This window comes from Teleopsis dalmanni, chromosome 1 (assembly GCF_002237135.1).
Source record: "Teleopsis dalmanni isolate 2A chromosome 1, ASM223713v2, whole genome shotgun sequence".
Lineage (NCBI taxonomy): Eukaryota > Metazoa > Arthropoda > Insecta > Diptera > Diopsidae > Teleopsis > Teleopsis dalmanni.
In genome coordinates this window covers 186,939,514-186,965,528 of record NC_051846.1, presented here as the reverse complement: position 1 = coordinate 186,965,528, position 26,015 = coordinate 186,939,514, and the positions used below count along the sequence as shown (strand labels likewise).

General features: G+C 29.2%; 2 protein-coding genes across 2 annotated transcripts in view; both read right to left on the bottom strand.

Moving 5' to 3' along the window:
- Nucleotides 1-7,870, bottom strand: part of LOC119670772 (glutamate receptor-interacting protein 1) — a 391,907-nt gene extending 384,037 nt beyond the window's left edge. Inside the window, exon 1 of the mRNA XM_038081175.1 lies at nucleotides 7,687-7,870. Within this exon, the coding sequence (XP_037937103.1) occupies nucleotides 7,687-7,801 (115 nt within the window). The 5' untranslated portion in view covers nucleotides 7,802-7,870. The remainder of the gene's footprint in view (nucleotides 1-7,686) is intronic.
- Nucleotides 7,871-17,412: 9,542 nt separating this feature from the next.
- Nucleotides 17,413-25,785, bottom strand: LOC119672540 (coagulation factor XII). The gene is made up of 4 exons (XM_038083613.1): nucleotides 25,705-25,785; nucleotides 18,558-18,762; nucleotides 18,137-18,443; nucleotides 17,413-18,024 (listed from the first exon to the last, which is right to left on the bottom strand). Exons 1-4 carry the CDS (start codon nucleotides 25,778-25,780, stop codon nucleotides 17,665-17,667), a joined length of 948 nt encoding a protein of 315 aa, XP_037939541.1. The 5' UTR covers nucleotides 25,781-25,785; the 3' UTR covers nucleotides 17,413-17,664.
- Between the last annotated feature and the right edge of the window lie 230 nt (nucleotides 25,786-26,015).

Genomic DNA, 26,015 nt, shown 5'->3' with positions numbered 1-26,015 from the left:
ATAAAAACCAACACTAATTTTCTTGTAATTTAGCAATTTTTTTTCTTAGCGATTACCAAGAAACAAGTCCAGTGGATTTAATCGACTTACGATAAATCGAATGAGGTCTGATATCTACATCCAACAGACAAATCAGTCTTTTTTTGTCCAAGTAACAGCGATAACATAGTCGATCTTCTAGGTCGCAGTCTGCCTTTTCCCTTGTAAGAATCAATAAATATCAATCTATAAGCAGATCCTATCAAAATTATATTTTATTTTGTAAAAAAAAATCTATTTGACTTTTTTTTTGACTATTTTTGTAGAAGTTTGATTAATGATGCTTCCGATATATTTGGTGAGATTTTTTGAGGGCATACCTATTTTTAAGGCTAGGCCCAATAACCTTAAATCAATACACTATTATTAATGCGAATTAATTAACATAGATTACTTAATAAAAATTACTTTATTTGGATTACTTAATATGGACTAATTAATGGCGATTGCGTAGCGAATACTCAAATTGTAGACAAAGTCCATTGAAACGACTTCCGTGAATAGTGATGAGTTTACTTTTTTTCGAGAACCTGATCTTACAAAAAAGACATTTTTTTACTGTCTTAATTCTTACTAATGATCTTATATGGCTGAAGTGAAGCTAAGAACTATTTTAACACTTTCTCACACAAATTTTTTTAATATTGTTATAATAATAATTAACATAACGCATATTAATATATAATCTGCGTTGAAAAAAACGTACACACGAAATTAAAACCTGACAAATAATCAAATGTTGTGACTCACCCTCGAATATTGTTATGTCTATTTATGTTTGTCAAAAGTATATATAAGCTAAATGCTATATGAAGTCGTTTCAAGCACCTCATTAGACTTAATTAAGTAAAAGCTTCATTCAAAATAACATTAAAGTTAATAAAGGATCGAGAGTAGAAAGGTTTCAAATGCTTTTGCTCTGCTACATATCCGTGCAACGCACGGGGTTCTACTTGGAACCCTTGAAATCAATTGATTACCACTAAGCATGAAGAAGCATGAAATGCCTTTGCAATATCCCATATCGACCTATACAGTATTTTAGTTTCATCGTTAACGGTAGGCTAGAAGGAGATAATATTTCATAGTATAGAAACGGAAAAGATACTGTTTCATCCAAAATCAATTGAATTCTTAAGTGACTGACAACTTTCCTTATAATTTTTTTCCCATATCGACCGATTCTGTGATTTGACGACATCGTTTCTGTTGTTATGTAAAGTACTTTTTAAATATTAATTGCCTGGCAACTCTGGCCTGTCATTATTCTATATTCCTTTTGTAATTATTATTCATTATTCATTTTTAGTATAGTTAATAAAGCGAAGTAAAGAACATGTTAAAAATACATCGGACCGTGTTTCACTTTTGCTAAAAATATATAATAGGTTATGGGCCCAGCACGCTTCCACTGCGAAGTAAAAAGCACGTGCACATAAAAAGTAGATTTAATACGTGTATACAAATGTCGGGAACGGTGATTCGAGTTGAACCGCTTAACGCGGAAAACTACGATACATGGAAATTACAAATGAAAGCTATTCTCATAAAAAACGATTTATGGTCATATGTCGAAGGTACTGCGTCGTGTCCAACGGGCGAAGGGGCTGCAAAATGGATCAGCTTTGATCAGAAAGCGTGTGCTGATATAATGTTATCAGTAAGTGCATCAGAATTAAGATTAATTGCAGAATGCACAAATTCAAACGAAATGTGGATGAAACTACAAGCCACATATTCATCAAAAGGGCCTGCGCGCAAGGCGACGTTGCTGAAAAAGGTTGCACTTTCGCGCATGAAGGAGGGTGAAAAGGTTAGAGAGCACCTCAACGATTTTTTTGAAGCCGTGGCAAAATTAAAGGAAATTGACGTCACCATCGGGGATGAGCTTCTGGCCATACTGCTCCTATATAGCCTACCCGATTCTTTTAATACTTTCAGGTGCGCGTTAGAAACGCGCGACGAGCTGCCAAAGCCAGACATACTTCGAGTGAAAATATTAGAAGAAGCTGAATCGCAAAGGACAAAAGAAGACAGACATAGTGATGAAAACTCTCTATACATAAATCGAAATAAAAGCCGAAACGCAAAACAAAACAAACGATACAGTGATTCTAAACGAAACAAACAATGTTTTAATTGTGGCAAAATCGGACATTTTGCACGTGAATGTAAAAATAAAGCAAAAGCTGAAAATAACACGCAATTGAAAAATTCGGAAAAATCTGTAAACAATAATTTTAGCTATCATGTTGAAGATGCATTTATTAGCTCAATAAAAGACAATTATTGGTGCCTAGATAGTGGATGTACTGCCCATTTAAGTGCAAACCGTGAATATTTTACAGACTTTCAAAAATCGAATAAAGTGCTTAACTTAGCAAACGACAACACAACAAATATAAACGGCGTCGGTAAAATGAAAATAACTGTAGACGTATACGGTCGTGATAATAACATTGATCTTAAAGAAGTTCTATATGTCGAGGACTTGCGTACAAGTCTACTTTCTGTATCAAAAATAGTAGACAGCGGATATGAAGTGCATTTTCGCCCTTCAGATGCAATCGTATTGGACAAATATCAGAAGGTTATAACTCGAGCGAAAAGATGTGGAAATTTTTTTATTGTTGAAAATAAAAATCATTTTGCACAAGTTGCTGAAGAAAAATGTGACATTGAAAAGTGGCACCAGAAAATGGGCCACATAAATGAAAACGATCTTAAAAAATTGGCTAGTAATAACCTAGTACACGGATTAAAATTAAATCCTAAACAAAAACTTCCGACTTGCGAAATTTGTATTAGTGAAAAACAAATACAAAAACCATTTCCTAAGAGTAAAGAAACTAGAACAAGTGATTTATTAGAGATCGTGCATAGTGATGTGTGCGGACCAATGAGAACAGCATCAAATTCGGATGCAAAATATTTCGTAACATTTATTGATGACAAATCACGCTATTGTCATGTATATTTTATAAAACAAAAATCCGATGTATTAAATGTATTTAAGCAATACAAAAGAGCAGTAGAAACATTTACGGGTAAACGAATTAAGGCTTTACAATCAGACAATGGTAGAGAATACGTTAATTCTGAATTTAATTTATTCTTGAGGAAATTTGGTATACAAAGACGCTTAACTGCTCCATATACGCCGGAGCAAAATGGTATTGCTGAACGTAAAAACAGAACTCTAGTTGAAATGGCCCGTTGCATGATGAAACAAGCTGAAGTTCCGCCAAATTTTTGGGCAGAGGCCATAAATACAGCGTGCTATATTCGAAATAGGTGTCCTACAAAAGCATTGAACGGTGTAGTACCGCACAAGTTGTGGACTGGTAAAATGCCAACTATTGTACATTTTCAAGTATTTGGCTCTAAAGCATATGTCCTAAAAAAGGATAAGACTAGAGATAAATTCGATTCTAAGTCAGAACCTTACATGTTTGTTGGATATTCAAACGAAGCGAAAGCCTATCGGCTGTGGTCACCTACAAAACGAAATATAACAATAAGCCGTGATGTCGTGTTCGTAAACAAAAATATCTATCATAATAAATACGAAAACATTTATATTAACAATGAAAATGACTGCCAAACAAATGATTATATCGATATTGCGTTCGAAAATTGTGAAAATCAGAAACTGTCGGTCAATCCGAAAATTGTAGAAAATACAGATACGCGAGAAGAAAACTCCATTCGTAGAAGAGGTCGTCCGAGACTTATTCGCACAAATTCACGCGGTAGGCCTCGAAAAGAATATTACACGTCAAATCGGAATGGTGAAGAATCATCCAACGAAGACGAAAATACAAGTTCAGTAAGAAAAATTGGTGATAAAAACCATTCAGATGATGAACCTGACAACAACGTTTTTGAAGATTGTGAAATGGCGTTTCTCACTACATATCAAACTCCAGTAACGATTTTGGAGGCACTTGAAAGCGATGAAACAAATTCCTGGTCAAAAGCGCTAGAAGACGAAATGGTGGCACAACTAAAGAATAAAACATGGGAAGTGGTCGAAAGACCGAAATCACGAAGAGTTATTGGGAATAGATTCGTGCTTCGAACTAAAGATGACGGAAAACAGAAAGTACGATTAGTAGCGAAGGGTTTTGCACAACGACCAGGTGAAGACTTTCATGATACGTTTTCTCCAGTCGCTCGTTCAACATCTATAAGACTACTTGCGGCACTGGCAGCAAAAATGGATTTGGAGATCCATCAGATGGATGTCATTACAGCATACCTAAATGGAGAGCTCGAAGAGAGTGTCTTCATGGAAATTCCCGATTATCTTATACCATTCCTGAACAAAGTTGTTTCATTAAAACCAGTGGGAAAAACTTCAACAATATTGTGTGGAAAAGTTAAAGAAACAGCGCAGCATTGGTTAAAGGCGATTAAGTCAAGTAAGTCACCTGTATGTTTATTAAAGAAAGCTCTTTATGGACTCCGTCAGTCTGGGCTATCATGGTACATGAAATTGACAAAGAAACTACAGAATATGGGTCTAAGTGCAGTACAACAGGATCCTTGTGTATTCACTAAGCGAGAAGGCAACGACATTGTTTTGATGACAATATATGTCGATGATTTACTAATAGCGTCCAATAATAAGTTTCGTATAAAAGAAATAAAGGCTGCACTTGCGAATGATTTCGAAATGAAGGATTTGGGAATAGTAAGTAATTGTCTTGGCATCGAGTTTCATCAAAATTTAAGCAAGCATCAAGTTTTTCTTTCACAAGAGAAGTATGCAAAAAGCATCATTGAAAAGTTCAATATGAAAGACTGTAAACCAGTGAAGACTCCCATAGAATTGAACATTAAGTTAACGAAACCAACAAAAATTGATGAAGGTGTTATGAAGATGTATCCCTATCAAAGCTTGATAGGAGCATTAATGTACTTAGCTGTTACAACTCGACCTGATATTGCGTTTGCTGTAAACTTTCTTAGCCAGTTCAATTCAAATTATAACGTGGAACATTGGAAAGCAGCAAAACGAATTCTAAGATACCTTAAAGGTACAAGCAACTATGGTCTATTGTATGAGAAAAACAATGAAGAATTGTATGGTCTGGTTGACGCTGATTGGGGCGCTGACTTAAACGATAGACGTTCATATTCAGGGTATGCGTTCATTATATCAGGAGCAGCGATATGTTGGGAAGCTCGAAAGCAACGTATAGTAGCGCTTTCAAGCACTGAATCAGAATATATGGCCATATCTGAGGCCACAAAAGAAGCGTTATATCTAAAGGCAATCCTTGATGATGTTGGCATTACAAGTAAGACAATTGAAATCTTTAATGATAATCAAAGCGCTCAAAAATTAACGGAAAGCTTCAGGTATCATCCACGGACAAAGCACATTGATATTCGTTATCACTTTATTCGCAGCAAGGTTAACGACGGCACTGTTAAAATCAAATATATGCCAACAGAAGAAATGCCCGCAGACGTCCTTACCAAAGGACTCACTACAGAAAAGCATGTTAATTGCTTACGGAAATTAGGAATGAAATATTAAAGTCATATTTTATACATAATAAAAGCACTTTAAGAGGGGGTGTTGTTATGTAAAGTACTTTTTAAATATTAATTGCCTGGCAACTCTGGCCTGTCATTATTCTATATTCCTTTTGTAATTATTATTCATTATTCATTTTTAGTATAGTTAATAAAGCGAAGTAAAGAACATGTTAAAAATACATCGGACCGTGTTTCACTTTTGCTAAAAATATATAATAGTTTCGAATGTTCATGTTCTTTAAGTCATATCAACTGTATCTAACTCGTATGTTTTGAGTAATTTCAGTCATGAATTTTCGATTAACAGTTCGCTCGGTATATTTTTAGGGTTTATTTAAGATTTTTCTAAATATTTATCTATATAAAAGTCAGTTCAGACTTTTTACAATACATAAAATTAAGTGATTTACGTTAATAAATATAATAGACATAAACAATTAACTTAATTAAAAAAATGTGGTAATCAATAATATCATAGATAAAATTCTTTAATTTATTTACAATTTTTCAGTAGCAACTAAAACTAAAACCTAGAATTTTCTTTCGGAACGTGTTTAGCTAGTCCTTAACCATATCGTTTATTACTAAAAAAATTTTTTTTATTAATATGATTTATAATATAATATGATTAATAATATGATTAATATAATTTTTTTATTAATATTATTAAGATCCTTAACTTCAATCTGGTTACTGGTTAATAGGAACCCACTCAGAAAAACTGCACACTGTTTTTAAAACCCATTGCTGAAGTTATGGAAACGTATAGGAAAAAGAAACAAGTACCCATTATTCTATAAATGTCCGGTTATGACCTCCCATAGAAGTAGATTTTTAGTGAAATACTTTATTGATACTTTAACAAGATCATTATTCAAGATCTATAAAATTATCTAAATTCAATGGAATGGATTTAGGTCATGTCTTTTTATATCTTGAAGTTTCCTGCAAGGAATGTGGTAGCAAAATGGCGAAAAATTGCTAATTAAGGTCAGCGAAAAGTAATCTGTTGTTTTGTCACTACAACCAACTAATCCTGAGCTTTCCTTCAAATAATTGACTTATAATTTAGGATACATTTTTAACAATAATAATAAAAGTTTTATTTATTAAAATTCTACTTTAATCATGGATTTAAGTAATTTCTTTCAATAATATTACTTAAATATTTATTTCATAAATTAAAAAATTTTCTTTCAATAAATTTATATGTTTTATGTTAATAATTAATTATTATTACGACGTATAGTGTAATGAAATTTAATTAAACCGGACTTTAGATGGGTCTACGAATCCAAAATATTTGTATAAAAAATTAAATTAATTAAAATAATATAAAATAATTTTTTGTTGTTGTGGTTTTACTACCGTTCGAAAAACCTCTTTATCTTACAATAAATATATTTATTTAAAATATATTCGAAATTTTAACAAAAATTTAGTACCAATTTGATTGTTAAATAACCATCGTTAAGCCTGGGTAAATTAATTTTTTTAAATTTATATTATAATTTTGAGCTTAGCATATAGTCCATGATTATTTTCAGTATTTACTCTTAATTAATTACTCATCCACATTGACAGTAAGGCGCCGATATTGTTATAAAAACAATTTAAAACGAAATCCATAAATGTCAAAGAATTTACACTTAAAAAAAATTTATTTTAATTTAAAAAAGAAAACATATTGAGAAAAACATTCAAAGAAATGCAGAAAACATTTTCAACGAAAAATTGTAAATAAAAATTAAAATAAACGCGCTTTTTTCGAAAAGATATAAAATGTCTTTCGTTTACAAGGGAAATTTCAGAAATTAACAACTCAACGAACATTAAAAAAGTGCAAAAATATTCATTAAATCGAAATAAACACAAACCATTATTTTTAATTGAACATGTCAAATGGGCAACATGCTGCGAAGGAACGACGGAAAGTGTGCAACTTGTTTCAAGGGAAAAGCCGAAAGACACAACAACCCTGAGCTGAACCATATGATGAGAAACAATGAAAAAATAACAAAAATTTTTTGAATCTTTTAGTTGACAATTATAAGTTTTTAGGTTATGTGTAATAATTTCAAACTGATAATCACTTACCGGATAGCATTGGTGTTAATGGTATGGCATTAGCGTCAAGTTTATCTTCACTTTTAATGGCAGCAGATTTACCAGGTACGCAACTGATAGGTTTTTTAGACTTCCACAGCTTCATTTTGGCAAATTAATGATAACAATTATTTTATAAACTTTTTTTATGTAATTTTAGAAACACTGCACATAAGTGATTATGCACATTATATACTTTTTCAAAAAAAAAATATGTTTAAATAATAATTTATTCAGGCAAAAATTAAATTGGTACACACTATTCTTTGATTATTTTTGTTAGAAACCTATAATATTTTGTATACACATTTTTATCTTTTTCACACAAAGAATTGTAAAATTGTATCTTTTCTTAATATATCTTTAAATTTGTTTTAAAAATTTTCTTTTTTTTTTCAGTATACAAAAACGTAGCCAGAAAGAAAAGTTTGCAGACTATTTTTAAAAACCCAACGACAGAAATGACAGACAGTCAGTCGGATCGTCGCTGAAATCGCACAATTGTCGTTTCTCTCACCGACAAAAAATCTAAAATCACGCATTCACGCACATTTAAAAAAGTTTAGGCGCACGTTCGCCACAATTTAAAAAAAAAACAAAAACAAAAAAAACCAAACAAAAACAGCAACAAAATGTTTAAAGGAAAATTGCGTATCCAGCAACAATGTACCGAAACCGAAAGTGAAACCGAAAAAACAAAAACATTCGCTGCAAACGTCAGGCGCACACTGTTATTTGTCTATTTCTTCTTCTTCTTCTTTTGCTTAGACACAAGATGTACAATTGCAAAATGCTTACACAGTAAAAAAATAAACAATTTTGTGTTATATTTTTGCTATTTTATTTTTTATGTCAAATTGCAATTTTGGTTATTTTATATTATTTGTTTACTTTGAAATCCGTCAAAACAACATTAACTCGCACTTAAGTGCTGCGCAACATAATCATAAATGCATATGCACTTCGCATAAATTAATTTAATTCAAAACGTTACAGAAAAAGAAAATATATAATAAAAGTCCTCACTCAAGACACAAAAATCCAACAAAAATAATTATATGTATTTATTTTCGAAAGCATTTTCACGTCCGCACTCCACGACACAAAATTGCACAATAATGTCGGAGACACTTTGTTTACTTTGAAAATGTGCTTGCCGTTGTCGTTGCTGCTGCTGTTGTCGTTGCCGCTGTGGCCGGTTACTTAAGTGATTCACGCACTCCTTCCACTTACATTTCTCTCTCAACTTCGCTCATTTTCATTTGCTCTACATTTCGTACTCAAAAGCTTTTACAGTTTTTCTTAGCATTTTCTTAGCTATAAAACAGTTTTAACAGTTTTTCCGCGTCGCAGTGTGTTATTATTCGTGTTAGAAGTACGAATGAATGCAAGTACCAAAAATTCTACATATTCATAGTCCACTGTTAGCTTTAAGTGGTGTGTATTTTCAATTCATGTTAAATTTCATGCAGTTACTAAATGTTAAGTAAACTGTTAATAACATTAATATGGTATGGTGAATTTTTCCTGAAATCTAATGTTGCTAGTTTAAAATGTTGACAATGCAAGTTGAGAGGCGTTTGCTGCTAGATTTTCTAAACAATAAGTTGTTGGAACAGATTAAAAAATAATAATTTCATTTAATGTTATTTTTATTTTATATTAATATTTCTTATTAAAATAAAATAATATTTACTAAAACCGTACTTCACATTATTTAACATTCATTTGTTAAAAAAAGTTAGTTTTTGTTAGTTAGTAAAAGAGCTACTTACTCGTACCAACTTTTTGTGGAATATTTAAAAAAAAAATTATTTTTTTAATTTACATAGGCGAAACAACCCTATAAAAGTACTTGCCTACTTTGGTTTTTGCCTATTTTGTACAATATATCCAATATCTCGACACTCTACTGTCGTGTTTGCCAATATTTTGAAACTAGATTTATCATATTTTGGTATCAACCTCGTGCATCCATTCTGTACGCTGCCTCATAAGAGCATATTTTGGGAAATTATCTTCATCGTTTCCTTATACTTGGTCTGCCAATAACGGGTTACATAGTTTTTTATTGGCAGTAGACTTTCTACATACTCTACACACACCTAATATCAGTACACATATTTTTTTATTGTCATTAAACTTTCTACACACACTACCAATTTAATGCATATTTAGGATTATTTTCATTAGCTTTTATATGACGCCTGCCCATCAAAGTTGTGTTGCTTTTATGATTGTCAACGGTTTATAGTGTTCCTACAGACTATTTAATCCACGATTGTTCCATTTACCCCAAATTTCATAATCTTGTAGAGCTGCAAATATTCTTTGCACCATTTGCTCAAACAATTGCAGTTAGTATTCATTTAGCCTATTAAACATCCATATTTCATTTCTACACAAATGTAAGACACGAGGCGATTACTATACGGTGAAAGGAACTATTAGTAACTATTATTAAATAGATAATTATAGTAAGATCTAATATATTTCCCAATTTCTGATATTATATTTGGCATATATGGTATCAACCTACCCTTAATCAAGGTACTCATTTACTAAGCGTAATCTGCTTTTGTTGACTTTTGGTTTTAAAAAGGAGGAAAAATATTCTTGTAATATTATAAGATATCTAGTAACGATTCTGGTTAAGAAACTGTTCACATGTCATTCCTTCCTTTAAGTTTTAATTGTAGTACTTTAATATTTTAAAAACTGTCACTATTAAATCTTAGTAACCTTTCCGTAATGATTTATACATAACCTTATTATGAACATCTTAATATAGATGTTTATAGATAATATTGATTTAATTATCATATATCATTTATGAACCCTAACGTTCATTATTTGATTTTGATTTGCTTATTACAATAAATTATAAACATAAAGTATTTAATTAGAAAAAATTATTTTTACGTGTATATAAGAAACCAAAGATAAAAGCAATAATTTGCATAAATCTTTCATGCAAGCAATATAAGCTTATCCATCCGATTTGAGACCCCTCATCACTACGGGATGAAAACATGAAGTCTGTCATAAAATACACTAAATGTCAAATGGTGGCAAAAGTCCAAATAAAAAATTTTAATAAAAAAAATTTCTATTTTAAAGCAAAACTAAACTAAGCAAAAAGAGAACTACACACGAAAAAAGTCGAAGAGTCATAAATAAAAATATTATAGAACCACCCACCTAAGACGTCGCATTTGCATGTGTGTGCGATTTAAGTGCGTTTCTCCAGAAGATACATATATTTGGAAGGGCTTACAGAGTGCTTTTAAGAGGGACCCATACTATTTCGCATCGTATTAACTACTATACAATAATAATGCATTTCATTAGACTGAACTACGCCTTTGTGTACTTCTTCTTCTAAGGGCATATGTGTTGGGTACAAACGCATCCGCCGGATATTTTAACAACGAAAATTTTGCTTTGCAAATCATAAAAAGGCGTGGGTGGCGTTTTTGTTTTAGTTTTAAGTTTTGTTTTTTTTGTTTTTTATAAATATTTTTTTTTCATCACTTTTATTTATTTATATTTTGTGCACGTTTAGTAAATAAATTCACGAGATGCCAGCCATTGGACACATTTGGTGGTGTATACGCATTCGTATCCTTTCCTGTTTGCTGTCTTGTACTCGCTATTGTCTTTGTTATGTCGTGTTACTGTCTGGCCTTTTTCAGATTTTGGCCCATTAATTTTATAGAGATTTCAAATGTTCTTGATGAATTTTTTTCATAAAATTCCAGCCGCTGGTGACATTTAAATTTGTTTTACTTGGCACATAATTTGTTGAAATTTCTTACTTACAAATCTGTCGATTTTTCTTAGACTTTGACTTTATGTCTGTGGTTTAAAGGGTTTTGGTATTCTTGAGAAAATATATTAGATGAATTTTTGCTCATTTTAATTACATAAACTTTTTTTAGAGTAAAATAGTTTTTCAGAATTAAATATTTTTGAAGTTATGTCTTCATAAAATTTTGGCACCCACAAACCACTTACTCTATGAATTACATTATCGTGAATGAAGATATATATATTACATTTACACTAGTCTAGACCAAAAGATTATCAACAGTTGTTAAATATAATGCTATTCAAAGTGATTACACCGCAGGCATAACACAAATGTTTATAATATAAATTATGTTAAATTAATCAACTTTTAAAACTATATTATTAAGGTTGGTCGCAGAAGGTGATTGCCTCAACCTTCTCAATAAATTAAAAAACTTAAAACTGTGTTTTTTTGATGGTACACAAGACATAACACACGTGAGGATAATGAAATAGCAGATTATTTAGGCAAAAATGAGGCAAATATGCCTTAATTGTTGCTGTGTCTTTTAACGGACTTAAAAGCCAATTGAATGAAGTTATCAGGAATTAGGAGTAAAAAAAATATGTAGACTAATGGTTTTTAATAGTATAAGACAACGCCAGGCAAACTAATTTCTTATCGAAGTAGAGGATTTATCAAATAAAATACTTTAGTAAAAGTAAGCAAGGTAAACTTATAAGTGTTGTATGGTTCCTCTACAAGACACTGTAAATTTCCTACCTAAATATATTGAAAAACGACCATAATGTAAAATCTCCAAAGCATATGCTTTACCAATGCTAAATATTTGATAACTTAAAACCTCACCATTTAGATGGTATTGTGATAACTGGTCGTAATGTTCAAGTTGCTTTTTAGTAATTATAGTGATTCCATGTAGTATAATAATCTTAAATATCTTAAATATTTTTTATATTGATTGTATATATGTAATAAAAGTTTGCGTTTTCTAATTCGCGTACCACTGTTCTCTTTCAAGATATGGCTGACACACCAGGTGGGTTCATTATCAGTACCTGACGAACAATATTTGGCTAATTGGTTTTTTTGAGAGAGTGTCCTAACAAGCCCATTTACGTTGTTTCCGAATTTCTTTTATTGTTAAGATTTGGCTTGTTCGAGCTGACTCATCGGTATTGAATAATCTCTAAAGCCAACAGATGCGCAGGATTCTTCGCAAATATTGGTTTATAAAGGAATCAATTTTTGACTGTTTTCTAGTGATACTCCATAAAACTTTTATAAAGTAGAAATTTTATATTGGTATTAAATAAACTAAGTTTTGTAGAGTTAAATATAGTATATGGCTGTAGTTTCATCTCTTTTTAATTCAAATAAAATTATATCCAATCTTACTAATTCTGGTTGTAACTTCCTTTTCTGTTTCGCTTTCAATTATTAAAATATGGTACTTCTTAGGTATGTTATTGTCTGCTATGTCTGCTATTCATGATCTTCCGTTTTTGGTACTAATTTCTCGACTGGCTTGTTAGAAATTTACATATAACGAAATCAGACTACTTTGGAGGATGGAGCAACTACGAGATAGTAGACATATATCGTCGGCGTAATCCGAATTTACCAACCAAATAAACTAGATACCATGTAATCCACCTGATCTTGTTTTCATTATATCAACTAGTACAAAGATAAACAATAAAGACTATAAAATGCCTTTTGATCCAAACCTTAATTAGTTTTCAATTCGTAAGTTTTCTGGAACAATAAAAAAGATTAGATAGTATAAAATTTATTATATGTGTTAATGCATTACCTTATCGTGATGATTTTATTGAAATGCCCTTATTTCACTGGCTTGGTAATTCTTCTGTTTCTGTTTATGATATAGTTGCTACTATTTCTAGGTCATATTTGAGAAAGCCCGCGTTAAAGTTATAATTTCCTTGGAACTTAGTGTTTTTTTTAGTGTTAGCAAGACATTCTACACCTAAACTTCAGTGTTTGTACAATACAAACATACTAGTTTCAGGATATACATTTGTCATATATAGTGTAGCAATCGAGAATATTGGATAATAAATCCTAGCAGGCTATTGAGTGGTCCTTTGGAATATTTCGCTCTCCTAAGTAGTTTATCATTATTTGTCAATAACTTGTTATATTGAAAGCAACACAACAAATATTTATATTTGTAGCAAATATTTATATTTATTCTGTATAGATAGATAAATCAAACTTAATTTTCTATATCTATATAAAAATTAAATGGACTACATTCAGTATAGCATACTTTCTAGTTCTATTTTTCTTTTTTTTCTTTTTTTTTTTTAAATTGGCATAAATTAATAATAAATGAATTCATTAAATATAATAAAAGATTAAATGTATTCTACAGTAAAATTTCAATGATATTTTTAGCGATTAATATAATCATTACCAGATTTTTTTAATTTATTTTCATATATATAGATGTATAATGTATAAATATATATAAGTTTTCATACATAGTATTAACATATTTATAATTAATTGGTTTAAGAAATTTTAGAAGTTTATATATAATAAATTTAGCATAAATATTTTAAATTTACACAACCCTCGAAAAGAATTAAAAAATGTTTTACATATATATAAATATATCGTATATTTAATATATCAAAACTTTAAATATAATAAAACCACAATTTTGTGTCTATAAAATCAATCAGTAAAACTCGTAAGCAGGGAACATTAAATATAAAACATAAAAATTATTTACTAAAATCATAATTTTTATAGTTCAATATTTCAAAAGAATTGTTTTTTTTCCTTCAGTCTCGTCTATGGTAACAAATTTAGACACTCAGCAGGGTTGTTGGAGACTTAAATCAAAATTTTTATATGCTTTTAATTGCCCATTGAGAAAATGTTAAATGTCTTATTTTGCCTATGAAAAAGAAATTTATGAAATATTTAAAAAAAAATTAATGAAAACAAAACCAAACTGTTGGTTAAAAAGACTTTTCATTCAAGCTACTATGAATGTATTTCAACAAAGAGCATTCATTATAAATACTTATACATGAATTCATCTGCCTTACACTATCCACAGAGTAAATGAAAGATACAAAATGTAGCGCCGCCTGACGAATTCAAATGAAAATCATTCACGCAAAACAATAATCAAGAAAAACCGAAAACCAAAAAACCAGAAAAATAAGTGTGGCACACATTAGTATATACATTAGTATATATACTTGATATATACAGTCATTTTCTTAGGTCTCTAAAATATGGCATGTAACACACCCACAACTAACCACCCATCGTATATCATAACACACTCATTACCCTTTTGATAGTTCCATGGACTATATGTATGCCAGCACGCTTCTCACACACGGCAACTTCATGTTGAAGTTGATAATTGTTCTTTTGTTATTACCTGCTGTTTAAGGCATCTTTAACCGCACATCGTGTCTGTGCGCAGATACATAGATACGTAGATAGATTGCAGATAGGCAAAATAGCTACACACAAAAAACTCTTATCATTTGTGTTTCATATTGCATGTCTAGTGTACATGTAAATAAATTACTCAGTTGTGTATATGAAACCATTTTAGGCCAATTACTGTTCTTGGCCGAAACGTGTCAGTAGTTTAATCACACTCTGGCTTTTTGCAAATTTAATTAATGTAAATCTAATTTTTTTACCATAAGCTAGAATTCAGTAAAATTCGTGAAATCAACTTACACACATTTTTACTGCTCTACCAAAATACCATAATTTTATTAATATTTAAAAAGTTTATCGTGACTAATTGCTAGTATAAACAGTAAAATCTGCACCTTGTTAATTAACTCAAAGGTGGGATATTTGATGTATGACTTTTGGATTCTGACAGCTTACAAGTTCATGGTCAAAATTATTAACATTACTTAGAATTTTTCATTTGAATGCCATATGTTTATTATCCTTAATTTATTCCTTTCAACATATTTCAAATATTTTTGAAAAAATTTCTAGTCATATAATGTATATACAAAAATATAGGCGAAACTTATTATAACTGATGTGAATAATTAAAGTATAATGAAGACATTTATTATTCATTATTCATCTGACTGAAAATAACTAAATGCTATTGATATCATTGGCCTGAACACCCGCGTCGTCAGTGCGACATTTTCCAACTTCGAAAAACAAGCGAACCAAATGGGTTTTTGTGGTAAATGAAGACAAAGTACTTTCTGTCAACTAACAAATTACCTGAGCATCTTGGGATCCACATCACTATTGCGACATTTTCCAACTTCGAAAAACAAGCGAACCAAATGGGTTTTTGTGTTAAATGAAGACAAAGTACTTTCTGTCAACAAACAAATTACCTGAGCGTCTTGGGATCCACATCACTATTGACAATTATAAATTCAAAGTTGTGAAAGACTTTGTATATTTGTGAACCAGCTTAAATACCAAAAATGACGTCAGCCTAGAGATTCAGCCTAGAAGAATCACTCTTGCCAACAGATATTACTTCGGACTAAGTAGACCATTAAGAAATAAAGCGCTCTATCGACAAACAAAAATAACGCTCTACAAATCTCTTATTATGCCTGTCCTGCTGTATGATGCAGAAGCTTGGACAATTCCTAACAGTGATAAGAAGATTTTAGGAGCATTCGAGAAAAAATGTGGATGATAGAAATAACCGCGTAAGTTATAAAGTTGCAAGAGACATTTCATTACATTTAGCAATGCAAAGTAACCTGCGGAGCCACAGCCGTCAAATAAAGTTCAAAATATTAACTGTTAAGAGTTTAGAGGAGCTCCCGGTCTAATATGCTTCTCTAGACGTAGATTAAAGCCAGATAACCACAAGCAATATGACCAGATCTCTAAAACCATCTAAAACCAGACCTAACATTCGCTATAACCCATTCCACAAAACATCTAGCATATAACTTCTTAAATTTTATTTTAGAAATTTTTAACTTTATACTATTCTATGAGAAATATATAAAGCTACGAATATTATTCGAATTGTTCAAAGTTTCAAGTGTATTAATTATATATTATTCTTCTCTTCCAACATTTGATCGAATGGTCCAACATGAATATCGTAACGCTCCAACTTTTTAAAGTACTAGTAGTATGTATACGACTATATTTCAGATTAAATTTTCAAAAATTTTTATCAATTGAAATATAAATTTTTAATATTAATTCTAAATAAAGAAAGAATGCTCTTGCATTTTTTTCTAAAGTTATAATTTAATTGTGTCACCCAGTATATCGTCAATATGCGTTAAGTACTCGTAGATGTCAGTTCTTTTTCTTTAAACTTTAATTTCTTTTTAAAAGCAATTTTTCTAATGCATTGGAGTGTTTTTTTTTAATTAATTGCCCACTACGTCATTAATAAAACACTTTCTCACAATAAAATAAAAAAAATTTTTTTGATAGAAAACAATTTTCGATTTATTCTGCTACTCCGACCAATTATCTCTTATATGAGATAGCCAAGAATTATTTATAAAAAAAATTTCGTATAATTTTTTTTTTTTTGAGGAAAATTTAAGATTTATAAATTTTCTCATATATGACTGAAGTTTAATAAACATTTTTACTTATATCTTTCAATAATAGAAACGATTAATTGTTAATAAAATACGTCAATTTCTTTTATGTGTCAAAATACACAATAATTATTGACAGATGTATATATTATCGAAACAAAAATTATATGATATATAGAAATGCTGTATTATTATTTACAATAATATATTTCAGTGCAATTATATAAAATCTTATTCATTATTAATATATTTACAAATATTATTAACAAACTTATAATATTAACAACTAGCTTTTCTTAAAATATTTACTATTTTAAATCAGATATCATGAGTTATATCTTTAATATCACTAAAAGCTTAAATCTAGAATCATGAAAAACATGTTTCATATTTTTACAGTTTTACATCTAAAGTCATTTTTTTTATTACAAATAATATCACAATATGCTTTTATATATGTTATAAGGGAACTTCTCTTTATTAACGCCATCTAACGCTTTGTCTCAATGAAAACCCCCATTTTGTAAGCTAAGATTTCTTATATGCTAAATAATATCAATCATTAAGAACTCCAAAAAAGCAGGAGTTTCTTTACTTCTTTCTGCTTTTTACTGTGAAAATCGTGAATACTAAAAAGCCTATAACACCCCAAATGGAACTGTTCTGGTTATTGCCTTTACCAACGGTGCTCAGGATCCATTTGGCATGATGCGATACATCTGTGTAGATAATCGCTGTATGCTTTGTTGTACTTGCGTGTGATACCAGACCAATAAGTTTATTGTCTGCATGTAAAGGTGCACCGATATTTTCTCGGCAAGTGACTTGCTCCATATGTGTAAGTTCCAAACAATATGTACCTTGTGTTGATAACGCCTTATCGTTAATGGAACAAGCTTGGTTGCTAAGTTCACTGGCATTGAATGCTATTAACTGCGCAATTGGCAAACTCTGCAAAAAATTCGAAATTTTCTAAATTAAATTGCAAATGTACATATATAATATAATACATTGTATGTATAATATATTATAATATTTATTAAAAAAAATTGCTTATATTTACCTCCTTAGCACACCAACTCGTCACTTCGTAGCCATACTGCATTTTCACATTGGCATGCACATTTGTACGAGTATTTGTTTTCAATAAGTTTATATGAATCGGTTGCACAATTGGATGATCCTCAGGTATATCACGTTCCAGTAATATTATCGCAATATTATCACGTAACGTGTGTGGATTAAAAGTTTTTTGTTGATAAACGTGTGTCACGCCGTAGACTAGTGTAAATTTAGTACGCTGATAACGATTTAGAGTGCCCATTATCACTTTTAGCTCTGAGGGATGTCGAGACATATTACTGTTGTAACTGAAATCATAAATAAAAGTTGTAAATTATTAATAAATCACTAAGTATTTATTAGTAATAGTATTCAAGCTTGTAAAATAAATGAATTTACGGCTAACTTTTAATTTAACTTACTCGTAAATACAACTGGCCACTGTGAGTACCACGGAAGGCGCTACTAAAGCTCCACTGCATATATGACCATCACCAAATTTTGTCTCTTTAGCACTTAGACGTATTGAAGCATGGTATCTTGCTTTATCTAGAGTTGCCAATGTACCATTAAAAGCTTCGCCATCAAAATCATGATGTGCAGCTACAGTATTTGTTTGTAAGGAACCTAAAATTAAATTAAAAAATAAATAATTAAATTATTATAAAATAATTAATTTATATACATATGTATATATATATATTTATATATATATAATTTATTTCAATAATATAAATAAATTATAATAGAAAGTATATTTATGTTTTAATATCGGTTTACTCTGCACATCCATAAGCCTAAATATCTACTGCAGCTCATGACTGTTCTATTATTTGAATCGCTTACAAATGTATCTATATTTCCTATATTGTGAGCCCATTATATATATTTGATTGAATTGGACTTGCTATTTATATAATGATAAATCAACATTCTCATTTAATTGAATTTCTATTAAAAATAACAATAGAATAGACTTGACCTTACCTAGACTCGATTAATGCTCATGACCGATCTTAATCAGAATTATTTGATAGATAAATTTTAAAAATTAAAAAATGTTTAAATTTAGTGCCCAAATAGTAATTTTATTTTGCTCTGGCTTGTCAGTTTTTATTTTAAAACCCTATATAAGACCAATTAAGTGTTATTTAGGGTTAAGGGCAATTAAGTGTATATGTTAATATAATATCATAAAATTTGCGATTTTATTAAATATACGATTTTGGTTTATTACCCAACGTTTCAACTAGCTACATACAAACAAGAATAGCTGACATATTGTTTCAATGAACTTTTAAAATGGAACATCTAGTCATAGGTAATAAGGAATTTTATTAATAAGGGACCAAAACATACTATATATCTTCAAATATTTTCCTTCAGTGTTATGACTTTATACGTAATATATCGTATGGCATTGCTTGCATTCAAAAGCCCAATAATCTTCGTCATTGGCGGCTTGACTTCATCAATTGAAAGTGCTTAGTTATTTCAAATTACTTACTACTCGGTTCATCTACCGAAAATGCGAACTGACCAAGCCAACGAATCTGCTGAATTTAAATATGTTTGTCATATTACTATATAGGACATACAGACTTATTAATTCAACAATCCTTGCCAAAGGGAACTGGACCATAGATCTTTCGAAGAATTTTCCGCTCTTCTCTTTAAAGGTCTTATCAATTGCAGCATATATCTGTTATCTATACCTCTAAGGCATGATATTTGAAAATACTTTCAGGTCTACTAATCAGATAGATAAAGATTTTATGTTTCGTTGTATAAAAAATGTAAAAACAATTGTAAACTTGATCAAGTATAAACCATTACTTGAGTCCATATTAAATATACAGCATGCATACAGTTGACTACACCTACAACGAAATATATTCCTTGCGACAAGTTAATTAAATGAAAACACAGGAAAACTATAACTAAAATGGACTAGCAAAAATACTTCTAACAAATTGGATGAGAAAAAATAAGCATAAGTCGAAGCAAATCTCCATCCAGACAAAGATCCAATGTGAATAATCCATGTTATGATGATCAAATACAATTATGATGATAATGATACTGACCTATTAATCATATAAATAATACATTAAGACCGAAAAGTTTTCGGAAATTCTCATTTAAAATTCGCGCGCTGTATATTTTTCGATATTTTAAGTTTATGTAGTTTGGCAGCACTGTCCTTAATTACTATGCCAAAAATGAGCGCGATCTGTCAGACAGTTCGTTTACGGCAGCTGTTGAAACCAGTTCACCTCAGTAGGGCGTTGCGAAAAAAACAATGGAAAAAAATATTGAACAAAGAGTTTGCATCAAATTTTGTGTTTCGAACGAAATTTCGTGTGCAGAATCGTTGCGAATGCTACAAAAGGCTTATGGGGAATCAGTTTTATCGAAAACTCAAGTTTATGAGTGGTACAAAGCCTTCCAGGACGGTCGTACGACCGTCGAAGACATTTCGCAACGCACTACTGAGGTGAACTGGTTTCAACAGCTGCCGTAAACGAACTGTCTGACAGATCGAGCTCATTTTTGGCATAGTAATTAAGGACAGTGCTGCCAAACTACATAAACTTAAAATATCGAAAAATATACAGCGCGCGAATTTTAAATGAGAATTTCCGAAAACTTTTCAGTCTTAATGTATTATTAATCCACTTGTCGATGGTTCACTGAACTCAAAGTAACTTTTAATTAAATTTAATTGATTAATTGAATGATATCAAATCAAATCGATATATCAAATAAGATATCAGAATCTTTTCTGCAAATTCATCCACCTCACAGTAGTCTTTACACTGTTTCGATATCTTCTAAAAAGTTCAGTATTCGATTACTTTTTCGATTACTTTTAATATTTATATATACGAAAATTTCAACATCGTCCTAAATATATATATATAATGGGTATAGATAATATATATATATATATATTTATATAATTTTTTTATAAAGAGGTTTTCGAACAGAAGTGAAACAACAACAAAAATTTATTTTTTAAATTATTTTAATTAATTGAATTTTTGGCCTGACCATACAGCTGTTTCGAGTATTGCCAAATACCCTTCATCAGTGGTCTTGGAAATAATTCTTATATTTAATTATTCGTAAATAATTATTTTTGAGACTGCAAGTACCAGGAATCGAACTCGGGTCCTGCCAAATATTTAAATAAAAAAATTTTTTTATAAATTTATTTTATTTAAATTTTATTAATTTTTTGAATTATATATTTAAAATTTGTAAAATTTGACTTAAAAAAAAATTTATATGAAATATTTTTTAAACGCATTAAATATAAGTATAATAAATAAAAATTTTATTTATTGTCACATATTTAAAGTTAAAAGTTTGCCTCCTGCCCTCTACACTCTAATCTGTATGAAGTTAACTTAAAAATCTAATATAGAAATATAATAAGAAATTTAATCTGTAAATTTAAAATTTCATCATGGAACTACATTAAAAATTGCACGTATACATTATTTTGCCAAAAGCTGCCATTAACTTCAAATAGATAAAAATGTTATATTTATACTGCTAAATATTTATTTCATCAACTAATGCTAATACAAATATAAAAATTACTATAAATTCTAATGTTTTTCCATAATTTTTTTCTATTTAATAACTTTCGTTATAGTTCATTGCACGATAGAGTTTGTTTTTTCCAATATTAAATAATATTTTTCAAACAAATATTGTATTATTCACATACATTATCTATATCGATTCAATAATTTGCAAATCGTATGATCCGCACTTAGTAACTAAAAAGTTTAAAAATTATTTAATAATAAATTTAATTAGAAATTCGGTATATTGTTATTTTTTTCCTTAGTCATGATATTGACCTTGGCAACTGCATTTATAAGATAGATTCCGTTTGCAACAGTATTCAAGGCCCCCTTATCACTAATAGAAATTCAGAGCTGATAATACTTAAAGTTTATATCACAAAGAAACAAAGAAACAAAGAAGTAAATAAAAAACCAAAATCCAATCATAAATTAATATTTTAATAAAATACAGAAAATCCTGAATTATTCAGTTTTACTGATTATCTACCTTTAGTTTATTTCCATAGTTAATAACACTTGAAGTGTCTAGCCGTTTAAAGTTACTAAACACAATTATTTTTTTTAAGTATCAATAAAAATACTTTTTAAAAAAATATTTTAGAGAAATAGTTTTAAGACATTTAGAATTAGATTAAGAAGTCAACTGCGTTCTAGACGTTCATTAATTGAAGCAGTGAGAGACCAAAGTAGGTCACTTTTATACCCTTAGATACCCTTAATTCATTCTAATTACTTGATTAAGGTACCTAAAGTCGAAAGACTGTATAAATCTTAAGCTCTATAGTCCCATAAGCAGTACTAAATAGCTAAAAAGTTCGGTTCAGTTCAGTTTTTTTGGTATATATTATATATTAGGTTAGATAAACAAATGAAAGTTATTGCTTCTGTAAGTAAGTCGTCTTATAGAAGATCGACTTGGTTTGTTTAAAAGAAGTAACTCCACAATTAAATCTTACAGCACCCTAAATCAATAAGTAGCTGTTGGATGCAAATATACTTAATTTTAGTGACGGCATAGCTACCTTTCCTGGCCTACGTGCTACTTTAACAGAAGACTATTTAAGAAATTAAGAACCAACAACAGATTATTTTTTGTGTTGTTGAGTCCTGTTACATATACAATCTATCTATCTAAATTAGCGATAAGTAAAATTTCGAGTATGCTATTCTAGATGCCAACAGGGGCTTACATGGTTTATATCCAGTGATATATCTACTTTTATAATATAAAATGGAAAATAATATAAACTAACCAGTTATATTGATAGAAGTGACTGATTATAACATATCTTATTGGTTTAAAGTATAGCATAGGTATACTACTTTAAAAAATTTGAATTTAAATTGCATCAATGAGTCAAATGAATAGACTTACCAAAGAATTGAAAGTCTTATATAAGACATATATATATATATATAACTTCAACATATAATTTTCAACTGCTTCTACACTCCTATTTGTTTGGATTTTTATTATAAATAACAACAGAATAGACTCCACCACAACGATTATTTTTCATGATCGATCTTAGTCAGAATTATTTTTTATATAAATTTTAAAAATTTAATAGATTGTTTATATTTAGTGCCTAAATAGTGGTATTATTGTGCTGTAGTTTGTCAGTTTTTATTGTAAAATATTATAAAAGATATTATAGTAGTCTATGATGCCGATACAAAACTTATTGCTCCCATAAGTAATTAAGTGTATATATTAATAAAAAAAAGTTTATAAAATTTTTGATTGTATTAAAAAATATATTTAATTGAGTTATTATCCAACGTTCCAACTGACTACGTGCAGATAATTATAGCTGACATATAGTTCCAATGAACTTTTAAAATAGAAGAACATCTAATCGTAGGTAGTAAGGAATTGTATTAATAATTGACAATCAAAATATATCTTGTAACGCACAAACTTTTTCCCTGTGTTTGCTTAACAACGTCCCAAGAATATAGATCGATAGAACTAAGTTTTAAGAGATAGATTAATCACTTATACAAATATGTGGAGAGTATAAAATTGCATGATAAAGTTTAGTCGTTCTTTCTACCATGTAATCGTTATTATATATATAATATAATATAATTAATTTAAGGTAAGCATGGTGCACTATATTCACGGTTGCCACATATAAATAGTACTTTAGTATAGGTACTTATTTTCTAAATAGTACTCTGGTACTTGTTTTTAGAAAATGATACTTTTTTTAAAGCGGCAACTTTATTGTACATATTATTATATTATCTAATTAAATTTATTTATAGATTGAACTGTGCACTATGAAACTAATAAATTTTAAGTATTGAACTAATAAATTTTAAGTATTGATTTAGTAAAAATATTATGGCCCCAAAAAGTGAAAGAAAATTTCGACCGGAATGGATTTTAAGACCTTAAATGATATTATGTTATGCAAAGAACTATTTGATAAAAAAGATATGCACTATATACGTTCAGCAGAAAGGAGGCCAATTATTTAAATTATAAAATTGTTATGGATATAAAGACTTGTACTGTTCTATATTTTCTGAAGATTTTATATATATTGTATTTTCGTATTAAAAGCTAATAGAAAAAATTGGACTCATTTTTACAGAAATGGCCGCTTTTTCAACCAATTTTGGTACAAAAAAAAATATTTAAGTTGGAGCCCTGATTATAGCAAGTAAAGACTTTCCTGCGTATCTCGCGATAAATACTAATCAAAATTGTGGCGAAATTTTATATAAAAAATATAATAATAAATTTATAAAAAAAAAAAAATTAATATAAAAAAATCAATATAAAAAAAATTACTTTTCAATTCAAGATATTTGAATATATTTATAAATAAAACGTTTTGAATAATTTTTTAATAATAAAATTTAATGGATAAACTGTTTTTTTAAAGACCAGTAAACATTACTTTAAATTGAAATAAATACAAAATTGAGTATATCAGAAAATACTCATATTATTAAAATATGAGAAGGTATTATTAAAATATTAAAAAATATTTGCAGTTTTCATTTTAATTAGTTTTTAAAATTCAGTAGTTTGAACAATAAAACTTTATGGTGTAAAACTATCAATCAAACCAAATTAGTCTATAATATCGCAATTATTATTACACACTTTTTGAGTTGATATAACGGGATGGTTTCATTATTTACTGTAATACTCCAGAAAAACGCTGTATATTTCACCTTTACAAATGTTCAAACTAAAGATTGTATAAATCTAAATCTCTATACTATAGAGATTTAGATTTATACAATCTATAGTCCTATAAGCAAGTCCTTTAATGATTTTAATATCTCTTTATGTTACAAGTACAATAATTCTGATAAAATAAGGTTAAGTTTAAGGCCGAGTTCTCATCCAACTTGTCATACACCGCGTACTGCACTTTCTTTCTAGTGATTTTGAAATTTAGATCAAATGTTATATGTTAAATGATTGATTCTGTGATAAATAGATTCTTGAATATGGAGCAACACTTTAATCAACTTATTTTGGTTAAATATTTTTTAAGATTTCTGGTGAGTTTTCAGGGTTTTTAAAAAATGGCTTTCAAGAAATGTAACTATGCTCATTAGCAACAATTTGGGTCCTTTGGACTCTTTTTAAGTTAATTTCTTTCCTATATGTATAAATATGGATTTATGAAGTGTCAGAATGGCTTCATCTTGGTACAGGTAACATCTTGAGGTTAAATTATTATAAACTTAAATTTTCCATTTATAGTTTTTAAAATTAGCATGAGAACTAGAAGTTAGAATAATTGATTTTTTTTCAGAGGTAAGTACTTCATATTTCTTCAACACTTCAAATCCTCACCCCTTTTTTCTTTTCACTTAAAATCCTCAAATAGTATTTTATAAATTATATACCATATTTTTGTACAAGAGCTTCTCTTATTATGTATTATATATTTTATATACACTTTTCTTAAAATTTTTAAATTATTATTACACTTACTGATTTGAAGATCACAACATAAGAACGCTACAATAAATATTTTAAGAATTTTTCGCAAATGTTCGCGGTCAAACATTTTTATAAATTAAATTAGTTTTTTTTTTAATAAATTAAAGTTCCAAAATTTAATTCAATTAAAATTTTATAGAAATCAAAAACAACAATTTAAATAGATTTTATTCAGTTTTACGACGATCGAATTGAACCTTTCCACCACAACGTCAATTAGCAATTGAACTTTTGAAAATGAATAAACGATTTCTTCACGCCTCAAATTTTTGCTCACAGCTTTAGCTTTTTATATTGTATCT